The sequence below is a fragment of the Lissotriton vulgaris genome, chromosome 10 (genome assembly GCF_964263255.1).
Source record: "Lissotriton vulgaris chromosome 10, aLisVul1.2, whole genome shotgun sequence".
Taxonomy (NCBI): domain Eukaryota; kingdom Metazoa; phylum Chordata; class Amphibia; order Caudata; family Salamandridae; genus Lissotriton; species Lissotriton vulgaris.
In genome coordinates, this window is record NC_141698.1 from 752,797,533 (window position 1) to 752,823,253 (window position 25,721).

Sequence of the window (25,721 nt, forward strand, 5' to 3'; positions counted from 1 at the left end):
CTGGAAGTTGGAGTGACGGAGCTTTTAACGGGACGAACCTGGTTGGCTTAGCCGGCCCGCGGTTGAAGGCAGGCGGCCTGGCTGGCCAGGTTGCGCCGGTCCCTCTATGGAGCTTTTTTTCAAAGTTGCCCAAAAGTTCTCCAAACTTCTTGAACTTCTTCCTGAAGTTCCTCAAGGGGTCCCAAAGTGTCTCAAACTCAATCCAAGGGTCTGAAAGCTCCACTATGGTCCTTGAAAGTTGAGGACTTCAATTCCAACAATCCACTGGTACAAAGCCCTTGCAAATCCACTGGTGGTTCTCCAGGGTACAGATTTAGTTGGTGATGTTCCAGATGAGCTCTTTTAATCTGTAGCTTTCAGGGAGTTCACTCTTTAGTTCTTGGTCAGCAAGATAATCCACTGGGCTGTAGTTTCATATGGTGCAGTCTTCAGAAAACTTTGCACAGCAAAACTTCTCAACAGGGCACTTCTTGCTTCAGTAAGTTTCAAGCAGCAGATCGGGAGGGCTTCTGGGTCAAGCAGGAGGTCACCTCTGACCAATGGGGGTAGGGTAATTCCTCCAAGATATGACCACATCCTGTAGAGTGTGGCATTTATTTTTTTCAAAGAGTGCATCAAATCTTCCAAATCCATAATGGCTGATTTCCAGCAAGGAGGTAAGAGATGGCTAAACACACCCCTAGGATGGCTAATTTACTTAGACTCTCCCCCCTGCATCTGCTCATACCTTCCTTTATCCTGCCATCTGCCTAAGGTGAGAAGTTCAGAGTTGTCAAATGACACTGTTCTCTGCTGTCCTCTTTGAAGAACATAGTTTACGACTCCTCCCCATAGCCAGGCATTCCTATGGAACAGCACACTGCCCAGCCAGCAGAGCTAGTCAACCCCAGGGGCTCTTTATCACCTCTACAAGGCAGCCTGGCTAATCCCCTAAACTCTGACCAATCAGGGCAGACCACTGGAAGGCTGAATTTAGACTTACAAACAAGAAAGTCTTTTAACTTCTTGTATGAACACTTTAGGAGAAATTTAACAATATGATATTGTTGGATTTAATAATACCATTCTGGGAAGTCTTTGAATGTCATTTCTACCCTCTCCTATCAAGGGTTATTAATCAATAACTTCCTATCATGTTAACTTATGTAGCAGGGGATTTGCAATGGAAAAAATGACGGGCCATTTTATCAGCAACAGGACTTACGAAAACATATTTTATAAGTAATGTACTTATATCTATTGGACTCCACTCCATGTGCAACTAGGGGAGACTCAAGGGGTTCTGAATCTGTAGAAATATTGCAGATCCTCCCTCCACAGTGCACCTAGCATTAAAGTCCAATTGGAGCAGCACTTTACCACAATGTGGGGAGTGAAATGTGAAATTTCACTTTACCCAGACATATAAAAACTCATTTTATAAGGGTGTACCTTATAAATACCTGACCCTCCGCCCTTGGGATAACTAGGGGAGACCCTGGGGGTCCCTAATATGCCAAAACATTGTAGGTTATCCATTTTTAAGTGCCACAAAAACCAAACTCGAGTTTGGGAACAATTTACTTTTTAAAAGCATCCAGGGCTGTTTTTAAACTGACCTTAGGCTTCAGCAGTGCACACATTCAAGTGCAAAAAGAGATACTGGCCTCTAAACTGCCATGCCCTAGGGCACTAGGGACTTCTGGGTAGTATCAATCCCTCTGCCCTGCTATATACTAGGGGCCTGTAGAGGAGGTCATGCCAATCGCAGGGGTACCCCACCATACCATTGTGTACCCTTGTGTATGTAGGTGTATTAACTGTATTCTAATGTGTCTCTCTCAGCATAGCACTGGCCCTGGGCCTGGTTAGGGAGAGCCCAGGGTCAGTTAGAGTCAATTACCAGTCAGTCAGCAAAAAGTTGGGGAGTGCCTATGGCACAGGATGTCTTTGCAAAACCTGGCATGCTAACCAAACCAAAAATACAATCACTGGAATGATGTGATGTATGTGATCGCTTGATCTTGAGCTGCAGCCAGAGCCAGACATCTTGGTGGGTATGGTGGAGTGGGGAGAAGTCCCGGAGCGGAGGGAGTAGTTTGGGCAGGGTAACCCATAAAGAAAACATGTTGGTCGCAGGTGTCCAACAGAGGCTCGGAATGGCTGGAGCCCACTAATGTGGAATATGCCAAGTCCCTAGGTTTTTTCCTGGACAAACATGCAAGCCTGTAAGATCTCACTAAGGCAGCAAGAGGAGGATAATGAGGGCAGAAGCACCTGATGAAGCAAGGGTCATCCGAGCCGGCGTTACCCTGCTGCTGTCCTGGGCCCCAGCCACCTCTTCTGTGATCCTCCTCCCATGGTGATGACATCAATGTGGTGAGAAAGCGCTTGGCATGATGGGATATGTAGTGCCTACAACTCATGCTATTGGTGTGCCTACAGCATTTTAATGGTAAAAAGAACTACATGTCCCTGAATTCAGTGGAACAGTATTTGTTTTCACTGAAAAGCCAAAGAGCCACATGGAGACATGGACAACAGTGAGATGAATAAGAATTTTATGGACTAAACACAAAGCGACACTGGGGAAGGTGGGGGCAGGCATGCAGCACATGGGAAGAGATGGGAGACATCACGGGAGGGGTGTGGGACAGGAGTACAGGAAACAAAGACAAAATATACCCCAAATGAGCGTGACTATACAGTAGTTGATCCCTGCTCCGGTGGGAGGAAATGAAGGAAAAACAGGAGGGAGAAGGGGACGGATTGAGAACCAGCAAGCAAGTATTTTTAAAGGACACTGAAACTGACAAATGAAAGCAGTGGGTGGGATGAGCTGTAAGCCCACATATAAATATATATAAGTATACACAAGAGGTCTCGAATGCTCCACCTAAAATTGAATACATATACCACCAGCATGGGGTGAGACTTAGAACCTACCAAATTTCTATTTGCTAAAGGAAACACGCTAGTCTTCAGAAAGAGCTAAACCCATGAATTCTCTTTTCTGATGGGTTAATGTATCCTTCTTCAGTAAACACTTAATTTATTCCACAGATTGGCAAGACTCTGAAAAGTGTAACCGGGCTGTTCGCTGCCGAGATGGAGGTGCTTTAAAGCTCATTTTCGCTGCAGCAACAATTAGAATTACACGCAATCTCAACATGTAACGAGTTGCTATATAAATTAAGAGACAAATACATCGAAAGTTAATATTCTCTTTCTCGTAATTGGAAAACAACATTTCAAGCTATTTATATCTAAATTAAATCTGTGTAATTTGCTTTCGTTTTAGAATATAAAAGAGGAGACAAAGAAAAACAGAATGAGAAACCAATCGTGCAGCTCAGTAAACACTGTAATGAGAGCATTTCAATTCAAATGCATGACGTCCTGAACATTCATGCCACACACACAAAAACGCCCCTACTTTATTGAAGTGATTAGACTTAAGACATCATAGGAACATATTGCAATGGCCATGTTCTCATTGAAACTGCACTGTGTCATCCCAGCGCAAGCCATTGCCTGCAGCCCTAGTTGTGAATATGCATGAGCCAACCTTTTTCAATTAGGGCAAGTGATTTCTCGCCACGGGAGGCTTGTCTTTAACATAATTCATCAGTTAAAGAAATCCTTAGAAAAACACCAGTCACTGTTCCAACTTCGATTCCTGAAAAGAAAGATCGCGGTTTTACGAATTGCTTGTTTGGGTGTAAACTTTTCACTGAATTATATTTTATGACAGTAATTGGTGTAATACTTACCAGTGTTTGTTTTATATCTTTTTTCAATTTGTAATGGCTTTAATTAGCTGTGCAAAAGAAAATAAACTTGAAAGCTTGGAGGCAGATTTACAACAAAGTAACGCAGCACGTTGCAGCAAGTGATTTTGCTGCGCCGTGCTGCGTTAGTTTGGAAAGCACAGAGGTGCGACATATTTACAAGAATATGTTACATCTCTGTGCTTCCCCTGGCCTGGTACTCAAACTGCAGCCAAGCGCTGGCGCAGGCACCCTTGCACCATGGTGCAAAGATGCCTGCGCCATGGGGAGATTGTTTTTGTGCAGGGAGGGGCACCTTCTTGCACAAAAAATCACGAAGATTTTTCCTCTTTCAATGCGTGCTGTAGAATGCAGCATGCATTAAAAGAGGAAAAACTAGGAGAAATGAAAACATTTCTCCTCGTTGCGCCTCCCTACGCCACCTCTAGGGTCGCGTAGCATTGACACGCATCTCCAGATTTGCGATTTCTCGTAAATCTGGAGGTGTTTAGTTCTATGGGTGTTGTGTGGGAACACCGACAGCAACATCCATGGAACGCCCCTTCCACGCACAGTGCTGCATGTGAAGGGGCCGCATTTACAAGGAGAGGAAAAGTCACGCAGGGTGGCTTTTCCTCTCCTTGTGAATAAGGAGGAGCCCCCTACGCCACCAGTACATCATGAAAAGTGACGTGGTGGTGGCATGGGGGGGCTTGTAAATCTGCCCCTTGATGTTTTAGAAATGAACAAGGCCAGTGTTTTCTGGTGTGCCAATGTAATTAACCTGTAGGGGAATGTGACATGGGTGAAGGGCCTTTACATTATGTCATGTTATGTGTAGATGACACACACATCGAGGAGTAGTTCGTACCACTGGCAATTGCAATTAGGCCTGGAAAATATATTACACGACAAGCATCACTCGCATAAGTACCCATTATTGGGCTAGGTGTTTTCTGCGAATGTTTTTGTTTTCTACCAATTATGTATTATAATGTAATTTTTCTCCCACGGAAGATTCATTCAACTGAAAATGTGTCGCAGGAATTGTGAATATAGACGTGTGGTGGGGCAGCAGGCGGTGACCACTGACCAGCAACGTTTTCCGCGTTACTTTAGAAACTGCATTGAGAAGTTATCTCGCATGACTTTTGTTTCAGAGAAAATATCTCATGTACAATTTTCACACAGACAACAACTCAAGTGTATTTCATGTAATATGCATAATTTCGACAAAGATTGTAAGATTTTCTGAAAAAAGAAAAAAAGAAAACAAAACTGTGGTCTATTTGTAGTGTTTCTGATTGACTGGTTGTTGCGAGGTCTTTAGGGTCAAAGAGAAGTGACTGGGTCACACATGCACAAGTAGACCAACTCAATTACTGATACATATTTCCAAGAAGTCTAAATAAGGTACATATTCTCTTTAATACATAAACCTGTTTAGCAGCAGGCATATGGAGATGTTCCACAGTAGAGCAGTGGGTGATGTGCACTGAAAGAGCATATTTATTTATTTATTTATTTATTTATTTATTTATTTTAAAAATTTATAAAGCGCAACGTATACCCGTGGGTGTCTTGGCGCTATGACTTAGCTAGCAGTCTCAGATTAAGCATGTATCTTAATTTAAGAAGAGTTGGCCTGAACAGATTATTGGTCAAATAACCAAGTTTTTATCAATTTTCTGAATTGGAGAAGGGAGGGTGCCAGTTTTATTTCGTTTGGAAGCGTGTTCCAAAGTCTGGCTGCAGAGTTGGTGAAACATCTGTCGCCCCATTTGACCGTACTGGTGCGTGGCACTACCAGTAGATGTCTCTGTTCCGATCGTAGGGATCTTTTCGGTTGGTAGTGGAGGAGTTTCTGTTTGAGAAATGCTGGTCCAAGACCTTTCAGAGCTTTAAATGTGAGGCACAAGGTCTTGAATTTAATACGATTTTTCACCGTTAACCAGTGGTAGTTCCTTATCGCATGTCTGGTGGATTGAAACTTGGGAATGCCAGCTAGTAGCCTTGCTGCAGCGTTTTGAATTAGCTGCAGTTTGGTCACCACCCTGCATAGGGTGATCTGCAAAAGGAAAGCACAGGGCATGTGCACCAGAGCTGCACGGGGGTGGGGGGTGAGTTGCAGCCTACATGTGCCCCTGATTGCATTGAGCAGAGTCCAGGAAGTTGTAAGGAGACAGACTAGTGCTGTCTCTTCCCAAGACAAAAAGTTGTTTAACAAACGATTTTCCCTTTCTGTGTTTACTGTCTATGCCTGTGGTTGTTACAGTTAAAAATTGTAGTTTTAGCCTGCCTGTAATTGCATATTTTATCATCTGTGTTGTGTTTCAAATTTGTGGCTTTCCCTGCCCATGATTGCCTCCATTTAGTGTGTTGATTTGTGGGATTTGCAGTCCAACCTCTGTAGTTTGTCCCTCTCATTCCTTGGTGACAATTCTGTTTTCCCTCCAAATTTCTCCTTTGCTCTGTGCTAAGACCTGTATGCGAAAACATTGCACTCCCAGCCACCATTTTGTGTTCACAAGCCAGTGAAACCAGCCCCCCTGCCTCCGACCCCAGCAACAGGGATTTTTCTACATCATGGCCTGTGCACTTCGTTTTTTGGCCAGCGGAGGGAGTAAAGCTTTATTCAAACAGTATTGTTAGATTTCATGTTAGTGAGGCCCTTTACCTGCTGAAGTCCAAAGTGTGGATTGAGCCTGTCTGTCTCCTAGGAGATTCTGAACAGGAGAAGCAGTTTCCAACTCCCTGGCCAACAAACTTTGTCTGAATCGCTGGGACCTTTTATGGTCTGCTAGTGGTTGGTACATGCCTACACTGATTGGTGGTTGTATCTGGTGTTTCTATTGGATTAGGGTTAATGTCCTCATTGTTTGGGTATTTGAGGGTTCTGATTGGTTTCTGGGTCTGGGATTCAATCATTGTGGGGTTGGGAATAGGGCTAGGGTTAGGATTTCTATTGGAAGTAGGGACTAGGGCTTCCTATGTTATTGGTTGTTGGGATTAGGGTGGGACTAGGGCTAGGGTTAGACCTTTAATTGGAAGTAGCGATTAGGGCTTCTGGTGTGATTGGTTGCTGGACTAGGTGTGGGACTTAGAGTAGGGTTAGGCTTTCTATTGGAAGTAGGGACTAAGGCTACCTGTGCCATTGGTTGCATGGACTTGTTTTGGGACTACTGATAGGGCTAGAGCCTTTATTGGATGTAGAGGTCAGGGTTTTTGAACTAATTGGGTGCTTGGACTAGGGCTAAGATGGGCTGTAAGGTCCTGGTCTCCTATTGGTTCTAGATTTTAGGGTTAGTGTTGTGATTGGATAGTGTTAGGGCTAGGGTTCCCACTGGCTGAAGGGGTCACCTGATTACTAGGGCTATAAAAAAGGCCAGGCTTTAGGGCGTCTCAGCCCGGGCGTCGAGGCTAAGGGAGGAGAGGACAAGGGCAGTTTCCTGTTTGAGCCTGTTCAAGACTGGTTGGGACTAGGGACAGAAATACTGCCCAATATACATACCTCCTTTATGTATCTATATACTTTCAATGTACTCATGGAAATATACTTCTTCTAATTTTGCATTTCTAATTTTGCATTTCCAATGCATTTCCTTATCTCTCAGCCTATACTTCGCTCAATATATCTTCTAGACCAACCTTCTGACTCATCGCAAACTTCTTTCTAGTACTCTTTCCAGTGCACTACCCTATCTCTCATCCAATACATCTATCAATATAACCTCTACATGCACTCTCTCATTTTTCCCAAACCCCATACCACTACTATGATCCCCAAAATAACCCTTTCTAGACTCTCCCCTATACTACCCCTCATTGCATCATCTGACACCTCTTTTACTATACCGATACCCCAAAACAAACCTTTCTAAACTCTTCCCTCTTTTCTACCCCTCCTGAACACTTCTCAATCCAAATAACTGACTAACATTACCACCACTTAAATTACTTTCATGGTTCATCATACTAATTCAACACTAATCCTGATGGGTTCCAGAATTGAGTGCTACTTGCGCTTCAAAACCCCATCAGGGGTAGCAAGCGCTATATAAATACAAACCTCTTTCCTTTCACTATCCCGCCACCTACCCTTCTCTACCCAATTAACTGAATAACATATCCACTACTCAAATTACTTCATATTTTGCTATACTAATTTCCAACACAAATCCTTTATGGGTTCCGGGGTGGCGCGCTACCCGCCAGAAAAGCGCTTCAACATCCATCAGGGGTAACTAGTGCTATATGAATGCAAACCTTTCTTCCCTTTTATCCCTCCGCTATCCTTCTCACTCAAAATAACAGACTAATATCGACCACTGAAATTACTTTCATATTTCACCATACTAATTCACCACTAATCCTTTATGGAGTAGCGTGCTTCAACACCCCATCAGGGGTAACAAGCGCTATATAAATACACCAGTTAAAGTGTACTTGCATGTTTCACTATACTAATTCAACATTAATCCTCTATGGGTCAGTAGCGTGCTACTCGCCGAAAAAGCGCTTTGACGGCTCGTCAGGGGTAGTAAGCGCTACATAAGTGCAATTACAATACAATCTACCAAAAGGATGGTTCAACGGGCCTAAGTACAGACAAGCATAACCACACACGCATGCGCACATTGTCACCTGCATAGCTGCAAGACAGGAAAACCAAATGAGAGTTACCACTTGAAGTTAAAGGGGAAGCGTTAGCAAATTTGGAAATGACAACAATCCCCAAGTTTACAATCTGGTTTGTGGTAAAGGATCAGTAAACTCGGACATACGACGGAAAGGAAGAAAGTAATTATTACTTTCCTCCGTTCCGTCGTATGTACGAGTTTACTAGCCCTCCACCCTGTCCCTCCCTGCCCCACCGTCCTGCAGCAAGCCCCATGCGAGCCGCCACTGATTGACAGACAGATGCAAAATAATAATTTTTTAAAAGTGACATTTTGTGAAAATTTCACTTGTTTTTGACTTGCTTCTTTAAAGTACTCTATGCGCTTTGTTCCTTTGCATATTTTTATCAATTGTTATAATTTACCAGCACATTGAAGGTTTTCCCAACTAGGTTTTACTTTTCAATCCAGGCATATAGTATTTCACTGACTTATCTGAATGGTTTATGAGATGATATAACACTTTCTACCTCTGCTGAGCTAATGACAATTGTTTTTCTTATTAAAAATGATCTGAAGAAGCAATGACCATTCTTGATGCAAGATACTGTCAACGCAGTCAATTGCTAAACCAGGATTGCCATTTCTCACACACAGCTCTTATTAAAAATGATCTCGATTAGGCTGTGACAGAAACAGATATTGATTCGCTGCATTTATCAATGCCACATTTTACAAGTGGTAACAAACCAAATGGGTGTGCCTGCTTTCAGAAGTAAAATTGCCTCTGCACCAATCATGAAGTTTGTGGGTGTGTCTGTACATAAGGCAGAATGTCAGGAATCAATTCTTGAATAAATGGATGAATGCGTGAGTAAATGAATGTATTACTGGGCATGTGACGAGGTGCATGGATGGTCCGACTGCCCCATTACAACTTGGGCGGTTGGACTGCCCTGGAACCGCAGCCACCAGGGTACCGCCAATCCCTGGTGGTGGCGTTGTAGTCAGAGGCTTCATTTTACCTGCCAAACATATTACAAAATTCCTCTCTACCAGGGTTTTCAGACCCTGGCAGAGAGGAAACAAAGGGGACCCCACAGTGCCCCATTGTGCCCCTGTATATGCACACAGGGTTGCACAACATGTGCCCTCCAGTATGCATGAACACCAATTCCTGAACAGCATGTACATTACAGTCCACACCGTGCAGGAACCTTGTGAGGTATTCCCATTGCCGTGCCTTTTTAAAGGCCCTACCACCTTTAATGGGGCACCACAGAGGGAACCACCATGCCGCCCGTCTGCCAACAAAAAACTTGTAATCGGGCAGGCAGCTGTGACTCTTGGTGGTGCGGGCGTGGCAGTGGCTGGCCACCCGTACTGCCCAAAAGTCTTAATCGGGCCCTAATCGAGTGCATGGATGGGTAAATGGGGGTCAGGGGGGTACACCCAGGATGATTCCTGCTCAAATGACAAGTGCTTTGATGGAGATAGATGCATTTCTGAGTGAATAAAAGTATGAGTGATGAATGAATGTGTGTAAGGATGAGCTAATGGCAAGTTGACAAGAGTGCATGATTTTAGACTAATAGCCTATCCATTTACCCATACCTATGCATTTATTTCCTAATGTGTGTCTATCCACCAGCCCACTTCTAAATATTCATCCCTGGCTTTTTGGTCAACAGCACTTTGCATTCTAGAACTAATAGTTTCAGTTTTAGTGTTACAAGTGCATGTTCAAAATTCTAGTACGAAAAATGCTTTCGGCTAAAAAGGCAGTTCTAGCTTAAAGTATAACACAGGACATTGGTAGACTCGGCAGATATCATGCCTTCAAACTATTTCTCCTTCCCAGACACAAAATTGGTTTTGATTTTCTCCTTTGTTACAAAGCAAACCTCAATGTTTATCTCAGACAACCTCAATAGATGGCACCTTCCTTGTGTCATCCTATGTAACGAAAGAGTCATTCATTTATCCAGGTATTTCCTTTGCATTCTGATACCTGTAGTCCTGGATATATAATGCGAAACACAAAACAACAAGTACCAGAAAAGCAAAAAAAAAACTCTAGAACTACATCAGCTACTCATGTATGACAATCAGAAACTTCAGGGCTCAAAGCAAATAACAAACACACTGGAATTAAGCACATACATTACCACTGAAACACCTGGCATTGGGATATTCTGTATGTCTTGTGTGTCTGACATTGTGCTGTGGTAGCCCATTCACCCGGTCAGTAGGCATTGTTGTATTTTGTTTACGATATCCATGGTAGATGCCAATTTGTAATCATGCATCTTTTCTTTGACCATCTCTCACAGAGTTTAGTTTTGAAAAGGTGGTCTTTCTAAGCTTTTGTCTCCCAGCAGTGAAAAGTGCCTCAGAGAGCAGCTAATGCAGGGATCACTGACACAATAGCATGGTAAAAAACATAATTGACAACGAAATAGTGTAAAAATTATTGTTTACCACAATATAGCATTCCTTTCCTTATAATGGTAAGGACAGAAATATCTGCTAAAATATAGTTGATACTAATATCATCCAAAAGTATACAAAAATATAGACTTTTTAATATACATATGTTGTGCAAAATAGTGCATCTTAAATATTATAATATATAGCATTAATATAATGTAAATTAAATCAATACCACTAATATTTAATACTATATATAAATATATGCCTATATAAATACACGTTTGTTTTTATTAATTCATATATATACATATAATAGACACACATATATATATATATACATATAGCGTAACAATTACATATATATATATTTTACATAATATTAATTCCATTGTGCAATATTCAAAATGTACTACTATAAAAAGCATATATATATGCATACATATTTATGTGTACACACATACACACACACACCAACATAGACATACAAATAAGAAAATATAAAAAATACAATTAAAAAATTTATATTAATTTAGTCCATAAAAAATATCAAAAAATAAAATCCCTAAAAACACACTTACTAAAACATCTTATAAGCATTTAATAAAATCACAAATTACAAAAAATACAAATTAAAAACAAATAAAATAAAATAAAAAAGAAAGGAATAATGCTATAAAAATATATTTAACTAATATTAGGATAGTATTGGAGTCTGGAAGTATTAAATATACTACTCCCACTAAAGTGTATACAACAGTAGCAGTCCAATCTGCACAACAGTAGGGAAAGTGGTGGACTTCAGAGAAGTTAGATTTACTATTCCCACTTCAAACAGTGCAACAGTATGTGGAAAGTGCTGGACTCAGAGGGGTTAAATTTACTTTTTCTACTCGAGTCAGCACAAATGTAGTGTTGGAATTGGTCCTTTCTGCAGGGTAATCCTCAGACTTTTGCCTTTCTCCTACTTTTACTGAATCTATTTTTGTTTGCCTTAGGACTCTGTGCCAGTGCTAAAGTGCTTATGCGCTCTACTTTAAAGATTGTCGAATTTGCTTACACCCAGTTGGCATATTTAATTTACTTGTAAGTCCCTAGTAAAGTGGTACTACATGTACCCACGACTTGTGAATTAAAGTACTAGTGAGTATGCAGCCCTTGTGGTTCACCCTCTCAAGTAGTCGTGCAAACCTGTCTCCGGGGCCTGCCATTGTAGCCTGAGTATTTAGCTGTCATTTTGACCTGGCAAAATAAAACATTTTCGAAGCCCAAATGTTCCCTTATAATACATATAAGCCACCTCAAGGGTAGAAGCTAAAAAGCCCACAGGGCAGGGTGCAATGTATTTAAAAAGTAGGATATGTACTTTTAAGTTTTACATGTCTTGATAATCAAACAATGTACAATTTGTTTTTCACTCTTGTTAGGCCTAACTATCCCATAGGACAACACTAGAGTTACCAAATTTCAGGGAAACACTTTGGTGTCTTTGGAATAGTAAAGAAAAATCCTCTTTTATGGTGAAGTAGGACTTTTCGTTACAATTTTGAACATGTAACTTTTAGAAAGTTGGCATTTTGCTGCCTTTCTATTTAGTGCCTGTCACCTGTCTCTGACTGAATGTATAGGGCAGTTGGTCTTTGTGTAGTCCTCTTAGACAGCCACATACAATAGAGAGCTTAGGTGTGCCTGGATGGGCCATCACTGGGAGGATGGGAAAGCTGAGATAGGTACACCCCCACTTGCACTTGAATAGGTTGTGCCCTACCTTCACACAAAGGAGTGCATACCCTCTGTAGTTAGTCTGGAGCTAGGGCAGAGAGAGAGGAAACGTGCACTTCAAAGGGGAACCTCTAGAAAAGCTTCTAGAGGTTTCCCTTTGAAACCTCTAGAAGCACTTCAAAAGAGGCTCTAGGTATAAATAGTAGACCTCAGACACCAACTCTTCATTACACTCATGGGCCTGTGGATGCTACAGAAGGACTGGTGTGATGCTTTGCTGCCAGAAGGACTGCCACTCTGCTGCCCTGTTACTCTGCTTGCTGAGAAGGAAGAGTTGAACTGCACCCTTAATCCCTGGCTGAAGTGACTGCTAAGGTCAGCCAGCTGACCTCCTGTTCGGAGCTACAGGGACATTACAAGATCCAAAGGTTCTCTGCAACTGTCCAGCTGACCTGCTGCCTGGACCTGTGACTGGACCTGCCTGGGCCCTGCTGGTCTCTGCTGGAGTGGTACGCCTCAGGTCCTGGAGTCTTGGTGTGGCTCAGTTGAGCTCCCCTGAAGTTTGCCAAGAGGATCATTCATTGCAAAGACTGGACCTTCTGTAGCAACCACCACTTGAAAGTTCCAGCGAACCATCTCTTTGTGCTGCAGCATTGACCACCACAGTGACTGTCAATGCGCAGCTCCGACCAAACCTATCTGAACGCCGATAGGATCTTTGAGATTCTGCAAAGACCATCCAGGATGCCTGGCCTGCCCTAGGCGCTACTTTACCAGACACCTGCGACATTCCCCTGCTCCTCGGGCCCATTCCACTGCAAATGAAACTCTGGCCCTGGACTGAGAAGGTAACTCTCTCAGAAGGACTAACCTGGGAGGGGGTGATGTCCATGACTTCTCTGGGGGGGGGGGTTAGTGAATTCTTGGATGATGCTGAAGAGTTCCTTCGAGTTGCTGGAGTTGGCGGTGGTCTTGTTCTGGATGAAGGCCCTTTTGGTTGATTTGATGAGTTGGTGGTGTTCTGTCATGGCATTCTTGTATGTGGTGCTGTCTTCCGAAGATTTACTGTTCCTCCAATTCTTCTTGAGACTTCTGCAGGTGCGTCTGGATTCTTGGAGGTCGGTGGTGAACCAGGTGGGCTTCCTTGGGCACTGTCTGTCGGGTTTGCAGAGGGGTGCGAGTTTGTCTGAGCAAATGGTGATCCATTTTTGTAGTTCTTTGGCGGCAAAGTTAGTGCCGGTCGGGGTGGAGAGGGCATAGCGGTTGAGGGTGGAGTAGAGGAACTCCTCGGTGACCTTGCTCCAGTTCCTTTGTGGTGGCGGGGTGTAGGTTTGGAGGCAGTGACAAAACTACAACTGTAGAGAATTAAAGAGTTAGACGATCCCAGGGCTTAAACAATAATGGCGTGAGAGGCCATCTTTAACCCTTTACGTGCTGCCGTTGGCCGTCGCGAGCACTCCCTCCCCAGTGCTGCGCACGACCAACGGCCTACACAGCCCCGCCCACCCTTTAGAATGCCCACCGCAGTTAAGGCATTACATTTCGCATGCCCAGAACTATACATGCACACAATGCAGGAAGGGAGACACGCAAGAGGTATTTAGATGATCGATTTAACAAACCTAAATGTCAGAACTTGAATGAGAATCTGTAATCTACCGCCAGGTTAAAAGACCATTACACACTATGCAAAAGCAATAGATAACAACAGAGCTTGCATGGACATGGCAACATTTCAAGGGCAAAACTAGATGAGAATGATAAACTGGGTAAACATATAGCTACATATATTTGTAATAAGGGAAGCAATACGGTAAGCATTGAACTATAGATATTTTAATAATGAAAGCAAAATATGTCTTTTAAGGGGATTCCACACGCACTAAGTTTTTTGATAAGGAACTCTGAGTACTAGTGCAATAGATGGATAAATAGTTAATAACTGCCTGATATATAATGGTTAATACTGGTATCCATATACCATATAGACATACACTAGAATGCATGTTTTGTGATTTGTAGTTCCTTTATCTAAAAGCAGCATATTCATTCAAAGTTTCACTGACAAACAAGTTCACCTTATGTGATATGGTTTCTGATAATGGACTCCGGTGCACCAATAGCTTAGAGGTGGGCGCTGTTCATGCTACCTTGGACTGAGGATGGCTTAGAATTGAGACCACAGCTGCCTTATTAAGCTACACTGCACAGGCCTAGGCAGGCTCAGAGTGTACTGCGGTCAGCCTTGAGCTTTTGGTAACCCTGTCAGAGCACCGAGCCCTTCAAATTCATCTACTTTCTTGGTATGCTTCAGTAGACGCCGGCTGCTGTTTTACAGAAAGGCAATGCTATTGCAACTTTATGTCTTACAATTACATGATTTGCTATCAACTTATTCATTTTTTTGTTTGAGTTTTTGAATTTCCAACACAGGCTGATGTGATGAATGCCACTTTTTACAATAGGTAACAGGTTATATTGCCAATAGCAGACAATCAAACTGTACCCCTACCTCAGTAAACACACCATCCACTTTACTGACCAAAACAGGGGTAAATGACCACAATGTAACTTTCTATACCCTAGGTGTGTGTGTTCACACTATTCCTTAGGCCCGGGTGTCTCAGTAACTCAACATGAACCAAGTAAAATCACAGGCCAACACTTACTAGAACAAATATACTAAAAAAAATTGGGGAGTAGAGAGAGTACCTCACGTTCGTAACAGCCGAGGGGGTTGCCAGTTTAGCAATATCCGGTCTACCCACTTCTCATCATCGGTTACTCTCTCTATGTGAAATAAGAAACGTGCACACAAATCTACTAGTACACACAGTGAGAATAGTGAGAATAGTGATAAGGAAAAAACACGCACAGTACACAGTGAGTAGATTCAGACAATACTGTGACAACATATATACATACTAAGACCCCAAAACAATCAAAACAAACAGGTAAGTAAAACCTGGAGAAGTCTTGCTGGCCGTCTTATTCCTTTATTCTGATGCTGCAAGACCTTCCATTAAAAATGGTTTAATTATATACCATATCCTCTTCTTTATCAAGCCAACATGTTTCGTTGCTATAAATTCAGCAACTTCATCAGGGCGCAAAAGGGGTTCACTATTCTCGAACTTCACGTCAAGATTTTTTTGAACAAAAGACCTTTGTAAATAAAACCCAGAGCATAGCAGTGATTGTACTGTTCATGCTGCACCTCTGTGGCAAGAGAGTGCAATTAGGACGTTCCAAAATACACGCACAAGTTAGAGTAAAGGCGCTTTGTTTACCTTATGGATGCCCAGCCATTATGTACCGGCAACCATCAAATTGACACTGTGTCACGTGATCACGTGTCTCACAATAACTCGTCCTGGTAGGAGCCACCTGTATTGGGTTAAACGAACGAAAGTCTATGGACTGACCAGATTGTATACTAATGGGCAATCGTCATAAAGATAGTACTGACTTGTTTATACACTAATGACTGACCCGGCCCCCTCATATAAAGGAAGCGGCACCACAAGAGTTTACAATAATTAAAAATGCTATTTCCACCTCTCGGTGGCTCTTTATTCAAAGAACCCAGTCCCGAAAGAGTTGTTATCTCATGTGGGTGCACCACTCCTGATATTCTAAAGACAGTGGCGCTGTAAATCCTAACAAGTTGCCTGCAATACCGTGTTTAGTGCCACCAACGAACACAACAAGCACAACCCTTAAAGCATCCAAACAGCCAGCACCCCGGTAACCATCCCATAAGCATGTTCACTCTCACAGATAAAGCCTTACTGATGCCGAGTCCCTCCGGCGCTTCCGACGATCCTCCCCCGTTGGTGATGGGAGGACCAGGAAGTAGCCCGGAGCAGAGGCCACGCCCATGCGCCGACGTAACGCAGCGTAACGTGCGGCCATCTTGGTAAGGGATCCTAATGATCACAGACCCCTAACTCCCATTGTTCTATACAGGGTTTCAGAAGTTCGTGTGTGATCACAAATTATAACAAGAAAAAGGAAGGGCATATAACAATTATCAGATGGTGTAAAGTGTTTGTTATTTCAAAATGCGAAATACGGGATCGGTCAAATTATGGTCACAGCGATGACGAAACCTCGTGTGGGGTGGCCACCTTGGAACAGGAATGTTCAAAGTCATTGGCCACAAAATATAGGAGTGCATGGAGCAATTCTAGATGTTAGTGTGTAATCATAGTTGAGGAAAGGGCATGTTATCTGTGGTTCAATTTAAAATTAATCAAGGGGCATGTTAGAATATTCAATATCGACAATTTACATGCCGCAGTGTGATAACAAGAGAAAATTTCTAAGGGGGCTGACCTAGTACATACAGGTATTGGTAATAGGGAGGATGTGCTGCAGGATCTACCTTGCCAGTTGTATGCAGCTTACTATCTATGATATAAAAAGTGTGTTTGTCATTAAATCATAGTGGTCACCGCCTGCTCACTTTGCTACACTCAATATTTTCGTTCAGTCCCTCCTGATCTGCCTTCTCAGAAAAAATCCATTTAGCCTCTTTTCTTGCTAGAATGCTGTCCAGATTATGTGTGTTCCATACCACCTTTTCCAGGACAGTCCATTTCAGAGCTTTATAGTCATGACCTGCATCATTGAAGTGCTGAACCAAACGCGTGGTCAGTTTCTTCGCTCTTATTGTGCTCAGTTGTTCCTGTATGCGGATTTTGACTTTAGGGGTGGTAAGTCCAATGTAGTGTAGACCACAACTACATGTGAGTCTATAAATTACATGGGATGTGTTGCAATTTCTGAACCAGTTTAGGAACCAGGTTCGACCATCCCGTAGTGTGACACTTTTTGTGGCTGATGTTAAACCGCACACTGAGCAACTGCCACATGTATAATGTACCGTAGGGACAGTACTGGACTGGGGAGTACTCGGAGCATGCGTGTGTACCAACTTATCACGTAAGTTAGATGCTCTCTTAAAAGCAAAACGTGGGGTCGGCATTTTCTCTGTGTTGGTGTCCAGTATAGACCAATGTTTTCTAATGATTTGCCTGATCTTCGTTGAAAGTGGATCAAACGTCGTGACCACAGGGAGGCAAATTTGCTTGTCTTTCTTATTGCGCTCCAGTAGTGCTTCTCGGGATGTATTGAGTGCCCTCTTCTGTGCATGTTTAATCACTCTTTTTGGGTAGTCCCTTTGTTGGAGTTTGGTGGCTAATTCAACTGATTGATCCAAAAACAACTTCTCTGGTAGAGCAATTACGCCGGTATCTCAAAAACTGCCCAACCGAAAGGTTATCACGGAGGGCCCTAGGATGGAACGAATGTTAATGTAGGAGGGAGTTCCTATCAGTTTCCTTGTGATGTACACTAGTCATGAGTCTGTGGTCCTTTGCGTCAATATCCACATCCAGGTAGACTGCAGATATGTTACTAATGGTCCAGGTGAACCGTAAACTGGTGTCTGCCTGGTTCAGCCAATGTAGAAACAAATTCAGATGGTCCTCTGTACCTGACCAGATACAGAGGACATCATCAATATAACGTTTCCATAACGAAATATTGCCTAAGTGTGGATTGGACGGATGGTTGACCACATTCGCCTCGAACTGGCCCACATAAATGCAGGCCAGACTCGGGGCAAATGTGGCCCCCATTGAAGTACCCGATGTTTGAAGGTACAATTGGCCCCTGTGTTCAAAAAAGTTTCTTGTTAGTGCCAATTCGATGCATTGCAGTACAAATGTCTGCAGTGTGTCATAAAACCATTCCAGCTCCCCCAGGGCCCTCGCTGCTGCCACCAGCGTGGCATCCTGGGGGATACTAGTATACAATGACTCAATGTCAATTGTAACCAGAACTTGGCTTTCAGGGTCAAACTCCATATCTTTCAGGATGTTGAGTATGTCGGTGGTATCCTGCTCGTATGATTCTTGTGTCACCACGGCTTCCCTCAAAAAGAAGTCCGCAAACTGGGACAGGGGTTCGAGTATAGATTGAATACCGGAAACGATCGGGTGTCCCGGGGTAGGGTGTTGGGGCTTATGAATCTTTGGCAAGATGTAGAATGCTGGTACCCTGGGATTGTTGTTAATGATAAAATCTGCTTCCTTGGAGGTGATCCATTTCTTGGCCAACGCATCTGCCACCATGTTCTTAATGATTTCAGTGAGTTCGGGGGTGGGATCACGCACTAGAGGTTGATAGTCTTTCCATACCCCAAGAAGTTTAAGGATCTCAGCATCATAGTCGATGGTGTTCAACACGACTACCGCTCCGCCTTTATAGGCTGGCTTGATTGTAATAGCCCCATTTTTTTGCAAAGCTGCCACAGCCGACCATTCTTCCCTGGTCACGTTATTGCCCTTTCGACGTCCTTGATCTGATTCGAGAGATTCAATATCTTTGATAATGCGTTGTTCAAATACCCCCACTTCTGGACCCATGAGAGAGGTGGAAGGACAAAAATTCGAGGGGCGTCGGAGGTTGGTGTCAAACAATGATAGAGGGACTCTCTCCTTGTCATTAAAGAATTTGTGTAACTTAATCTTTCTCATCATTTCTGAAATTTCTGTCCTGCATAAAAAAAGATCATGCTTGGGTGTGGGTACAAACCCAAGGCCTTTATTAAGAACACCCAATTCAGTAGGTGTAAGTTCCTGTGAAGAAAGATTGACCGCAATATCATTTATCTGGACAGGTTGCACCTCTATCTCTCCCCTGAGTTCTGGAAGGATTTGCCTCTGCTGCTTGTGATTCGTGACGAGTGTGTTTGCCATGTTGGATGTGCGCGCCCTCTGCCCTGTCCTTGTTGGGGGCCTCTGCCCCCTGGCCACCTCTCGTGTTTGTCCTAAAAAAGACCTCAAAAGAGCGCCGAGATCTTCGTCAGACCTATTCTCCGGGGCAAAATTTACTCTGCTAGTGCCAGATGTTGTCTGGCGGGGGGGAACTTCCTCGTCTTCACTGCTCGTGTTATCGAATCGCCAGTTGTTAGGTGTGCGCCTGTTGCCTCTCTGTCCCCCTCTCTGAGGAAATCCACCACGTCTGTGGTATGGTTGAGCCCTGAATTGCTCTGTTGGTTTCTCGTAGTATTCGTCCTCAGTGTAGGGAAAAGCCCAAGTATGTGTGAGACGATCAAGATTTTTCTTAAGCCCCTTAATTTTTTGCGTGACCATGTAAGCTTTGTATTCGGCCAAGTCCCCCTGGATGCGTGCTAGGTGGTCTTTGGCATCTGTCAGTGCAGGGTTGGTATTAAGACTGTCCTCTAATTCCAGAATTTCTTTCAGTAGGGCCTCACTCAGGCGTTTGGCTGTATTAATAATCAATATCAACCAATCCCTGGTGCATTTGTTTGCTATGAAGCTCCAATCCACTCTGAATTGCTTGTCTTCAAGGAAAATCTTGGGCTCCAAACGTACTAGTAAACTAGGGGGAGGAGCACCAGCCCTCAAATATTCGGTCATAAGGGCCCCATGTAGGGCAACTCGTATTTGTCGTTTTTTAAGATTACTTAGTTTATCCCACTCTTCCTTTGTGCTATTCTTAGTATTTAGAGGGGCATCAGGAAGTAATGACGGGACAGTTAGAATCAGTGCAATTTGTTCGTCTGTAAATGCCAAACAGTTCATCCCTAAAGATCAATTGCGTAAACAGTGTCCAAAGAGAAACTGTTTTTAAAAACTGGTGCGTGACAGGAGGAACGTCGTGTGAATGATAATCTGCCTGCTCAAAAGTGAATTAAAAAACTCTTTGAGGAAAACCCTCATGGCTGAGCCGCCGTACAAAACTTTCTAATCTCACGGGGTGCAGGGGGAGGAGAGGTAAGGCTGCCCCCCACTCAATCACAGACAAACTGTAGCCCTACCACAGTAAACACACCATCCACTTTACTGACCAAAACAGGGGTAAATGACCACAATGTCAATTTCTATACCCTAGGTGTGTGTGCTCACACTATTCCTTAGGCCAGGGTGTCTCAGTAACTCAACATGAACCTTCTGTAAATTTGGTCTCTTTTACCCTGTGAGAACCTTCTGGCAATGACCTGCCCTCACGTCCTTTCAAGTTAAGTGAAAATATAGTCTGGCAATATCTGTCTGTGTCATCAAGCGCACAACAGGGCACCCAACTGACTTCCAAGGAAGACCAACCAACGTCCAGGAACACACACCCAGCATGCTGTTTAACCATGATCTGTTTTCCTCCCTCCACCTCGGATTCCACATTTATTGGGTATACCCTCTATCCCTGTTCAGAGATCAATGTCAATCAGGAACAACAATGGATATTTTCTCTCTCCAGACCAGGATCGCAGAAAATCCATCAATTTCCCAGATCCAATGCAAGGCCCAAAGTCAAGCATGTAAAGAAATAGGTATTGGCCAAACAATGGATGTTTTGGACACTTGAGGCCTCAATAAGTTAGTTCAACCATTACATGCACTTAGAAAGACTAATGATGCTCTTGCCCATTAAAATACGGAACAGTTTCAGACAGCATTCTAACGTCCACATATTGGAAAGAAGATCAATGGGTGCCCAAACAGGCCCCAGAGGCTGTGTAGGCAGGCAGTAGGCCTTGGAAACATCTGCATCACTGACACATAGACATTAAAGTATCATACTGTTTAGGAGACACAGAAATACAGTTCTAGTTCCGTCCACGTATATATAGAGTATTATCCTTCCACAACTATATTGATGGTCCCTTCCCCATGTTTTAGAGGCAGCTTACAGAAAGTCACCCAATGGCAATTAGGCCACAACTCTTGCAATGTGGGGAACACAAACGCACAATGTCACACCGATTGCCAAATTGCTACCTCATCTGATCATGCATTCAGCCAGGAAAAACATTGTATTGAGTGAGAAGACATCACAGTCCGTCATCTGGAGTTTTGGGGAGAAAACCCCTCACATTTCTGTTCACTAGAAAATAGATCAACTGATCATACAATACAACGACATAGTGGGTTTGAAACACTGTGTATTGTAAACAGCTGAACATTCCATTAATTGTGATGTAACTTTTTTTCCATCTAGTACTCTCAAGGTCATTGAAAGTTATAGAGTGCATCTCATAGTTCTGAGGAAAACCATAACTCAGCAACAGGGGCTGAAATGTCAACAGGTATTGTTATGGACTGTAATCTGCATACGTGTTTCTCTGTGACTAAGCATGCAAAATGTTTGGTCTTACAAATTGTCAAACATTCATGAAAAATAGATTTTTTCTTTAATTAATATTATTGAGGCATTTTCAGCTCTTATAACTGCACCAGCACAGTGCTGTCTTTCACTTGGGCACCCTTAGATTCATCAAAGATTTTTCAGTTTTCGAAAAACTTTGTTTTGAGTACCCATACTATTGACTTGGCTGTCTATTTAGAATACAGAATTAGCCTGTGTATTTGTCATCCATTCCTTTGTCTGATGACGATTTGTGCCTAATTGATAATGTTTTTCCACTCATGCTAGTTTTACAAAAAATACATAGGCATTTAATGCAAATCAGACCTACAATTTACGAATTTGGAAAATGGTTTGATTGTGCATTATAATACTTAATACTAGATACAGTGGAATACTAGGTTATCCATTTCCTTACATAGAAAAGAAATACAACTACACCAAAGCATGAATGCAGACACAGGGTATTTTTGTATTGTGTGAAATTTAGGTAGCATACATTATATTAATATCATTTTACTTACCCCGTGTTAATGAGTGAAGGCCTAAAGCTGGGTGATAACTTATCTTCTTCAGAACTGCCAAGTTTATCTTTAGGTACTTTGTGGACTGATGAAATTTCTTCGTAGTAATCTTCCAAATCTAAATATTTTCCTCCACTGAAAACATAAAATATTTTAAATGCAACATTTCTTGCACAACAGTGTATCCTATACAAAATACATTCCTTTGAGTAGACATTTGTATGCAAATTTGTCTGCAGTTCACAGTGGTTGGAAAGGAATCAAATGATAAAAAAAGGACCATTATCAGAATTTTAATAAAGACATAGGCAGTGGATAACACCAAACTGGTAAAATCTACAAAAAACAATAAATCTCTCTAGCATTACAAAGTGTTTGGATAAAAGCACTATCTTCACTCTAGTTTTAGGCATGGCAACAGTACAGTTCACAATCAATATGAAGTGCCAGTACTTCATCAATTGTAGCCTATATTTAGCTATCCAGGATCTAGAGGATTCCTTTATGGAGGTTTATGAATTAAATGAATTTTGTTTGGTTGCAATGGTGCATCTCTTTCACTGCAGATCACAAGCGCAAATAATAAAACGTTTGGCTAGAATACTATCTGAACATACAGACATCTTGAATGGGATACTTTTGTTGAATGTTGGACCATCTTCATCAGTGTTAAATGCCAGGATCTAGAAAAGCTGAAATCACATATTGCACTTGTGGTGCAGGGGGGCTCCTTTGCAACAGACAGGACTGAGACTAGACTACCCAGGATGCTATCAAGTTTAAAGATGTATTATAATTTCAAAACCTGCCCACCTATGAAATGCTCACAGTTGGCTGAGAGGGACAATAAAAATTGCCATTGCTCTCAAATGTTCAGCCATTAAGCTACGCTGATTGTCTTAAAATTTGTTTTCAGGAGCAAGGGAGCTGAACAACACTGGTGACCAATTTTAAAGCAGCTCTGCTGCATATCACAGCAGTAGTAAAGCAAATTACTTCAGTCTCTGCGGTGGTGCTCTTTAACCCCACCAATTTTGGTTTATACAGTAAAAACATTAACGGACACACACTAGGACACAGTATTGTAAGATGAATCTAATGCTAAGCCACCTATGATGGTGAAGAACTCTTTCTTCATGTCACATGAACGTTCTAAAGAACACTTACTTTGGCTCTTCAGGCAAAGAACATATACCCATATTTAAGTTTATCATACTCTGAACTCGAATAAGATGATATGATCAAGGCCTAAATGTAATCGTCATGAAGCTCTGGATAACTAAATAAAATTTGGAGAACAGTATTTGATGTGAAAATGCCACATCAAATATCTGCAGTCCAATCTTCCTCTAATTAGCGTTTGAAATTACTTCGTCATATCCAGTTTATCAAAGCTAACTATTGCTTGAACACTATCAATGTAAAAAGGCAAGAGGCATAACCAGTGCTATGAAATGTCTTGAAACCTGGGCTCAGGCCAAAATAAAACTTGTGGTCCTTCCTTTAAGATACAAAAAATATTGACATTAGAAAATCTTCTATTGAGAATGAAGCCTCTGCTGTGCTAAAATCATTTAGACCAGTGGTTCTTAACCTGGGGTACGTGATGCAAACTGTGGGAGTCCGCGATTACTTAAAAAATAAATAATAATAAAACAATAATAAAGTATACATAACTAAAGAAGCAACATGTACACATGAACATTTTAAACCATTCTGTGAATGTGAAGGAATTTGAAATTGGATGCTATAAATTAATTTAGCATCCTCAGATTGATTCGTGGGAGAGGTGCATGTGCATCAAAGAGACTATATAGTAAGGATGATAAGTGGCTTCAATTCAATTTAGAAACACTCCAACCTTCCTTTTTTATTTTAATTATATATTTGTTTTGGAAATAAATAAAACATTTAATAATTTTTGTAATTTTGTGTATTGTTTTGTGGTTCAAGATATCAAAAAAGCTCATGACTTGGTACCCGGCTTCCAGTAATGGCTCAGTGGGGGTCCCTGGTTTCCAGTAATTATATCGTGGGGATCCCCAGGTACTACTAATGATTAAATGGGTGTCTTCAGAAGTCAAAATGTTAAGAATCACTGATTTATACCATTACTGTTTGTTCGGAACAAAGTGTGGCACTGTAAATCTATAAACTACACATATCACTCAAACACAAAATGCTTCTTCTAAATACTTTGCTTAGGCCTTGAAAACAAATACAACAGCCGTCAAACAAAATCCCAACTTGTTTAATTGTGAACACTGAACATCTGGAATTGTGACAGCAAGAAAAACCTTCAAAGTCCAAATACTATACCATTAAAGACCAAAGAGATTAATCTTCTGTGAACGATTGATGTTTCCTTAGTAAATCATATACACCGGTCATAATATCTGAAACCTCTCTGATAGGGATGAGGATTCTAAAATTGTTTACTAATTATGTTTTTGTATGTGCTGTTTAATTATCAATGATATTTACAAACCATGGACCTAGTCACATGGGCAACAAAGGGCTTCACATCTAACATGAATATGTACCTGAATGAGAGTAATAGTGGAATGGAAAGAAGGTGGAACAAGAAATATCATTGTTTGATCTTCAGCAGCAGTTTAAATAGGTGTAATTACTGATTCTTCCCAAATAACAGAAGATTTGGATTGAATTGGAGTTCTTCTATTAGGTAAATCAAGAATCTGCGGTCTTGGGGGTAAAGGCCTGGATGAAGGTTTTAGATTTTCTAGTCTTTAAGTTATCTACTAGAAGGCTGAATTTGACTCTATTTTCGTCCATGTTGTGGAGTTTGTTTGTCAGGAAGATTAGTAGGCTAAGGTGGAGGACTTTATGTGTGAGGCAAGGAATATTGAAGTTAACTGGAGCTTCACGGGGAAGCCAGATAAAGTGAGGAGTGATGTATTTGAATTTCTCTGTGCCTTTGATGCAGGCATATGGGAAATTACTTTGAGAGGTGTTGGGTGGCTCTTAGGGGCCTGCTAATAGAACATTGCCAATGACACGGTGTGTGAGAGCTGGGGTTTGAACCACTGTCAGAAGTCAATTACATTAAATACAATTTAATTTAATTTGGTCATTTTTACCATAGCATATTACAGTTAAATGTATTTACCAAGGATAAATGCAGTGGGCAAAAGGAGCAAGTTAAAGGCAGAGGTAAAATTAAATAATGAATGAAGATGAGAAAGTGCATCATGAGCAGAAATGGGCCAAGGGGCGCCTAGATATATACCCGAATGAAAGGTCCAACATTTTTTTAGACAAGTCAGTTCAAGTTGCAAGGAGTCCGAGTGTTAGACTTGACCTCTTTTGGCGTGTTTCCCCTGTCTTTTTGCTCTCTGACCACCTGGTTTTGACACTGTTTTTCTGGTTTAGTGTCTCCACACACTTTCTCACTGCTGTTCAGTGTTAAAGTGCAAGTGCTCCGGTTGTAAATTGTGTTATGGATCAGTGTTTCCATGATTGGCACATTGGATTTACTG

The 25,721-nt window shown here is 42.0% G+C and overlaps 1 protein-coding gene across 1 annotated transcript in view; it reads right to left on the reverse strand.

The window, feature by feature from the left end:
- Window positions 1–25,721, reverse strand: part of MYO3A (myosin IIIA) — a 1,386,887-nt gene that overhangs the window by 80,971 nt on the left and 1,280,195 nt on the right. The window contains exons 37-38 of the mRNA XM_086939966.1: window positions 22,222–22,356; window positions 12,817–12,831 (exon numbers count right to left, since the gene is read on the reverse strand). Of these exons, the coding sequence (XP_086796092.1) occupies window positions 12,817–12,831; window positions 22,222–22,356 (150 nt within the window). The remainder of the gene's footprint in view (window positions 1–12,816; window positions 12,832–22,221; window positions 22,357–25,721) is intronic.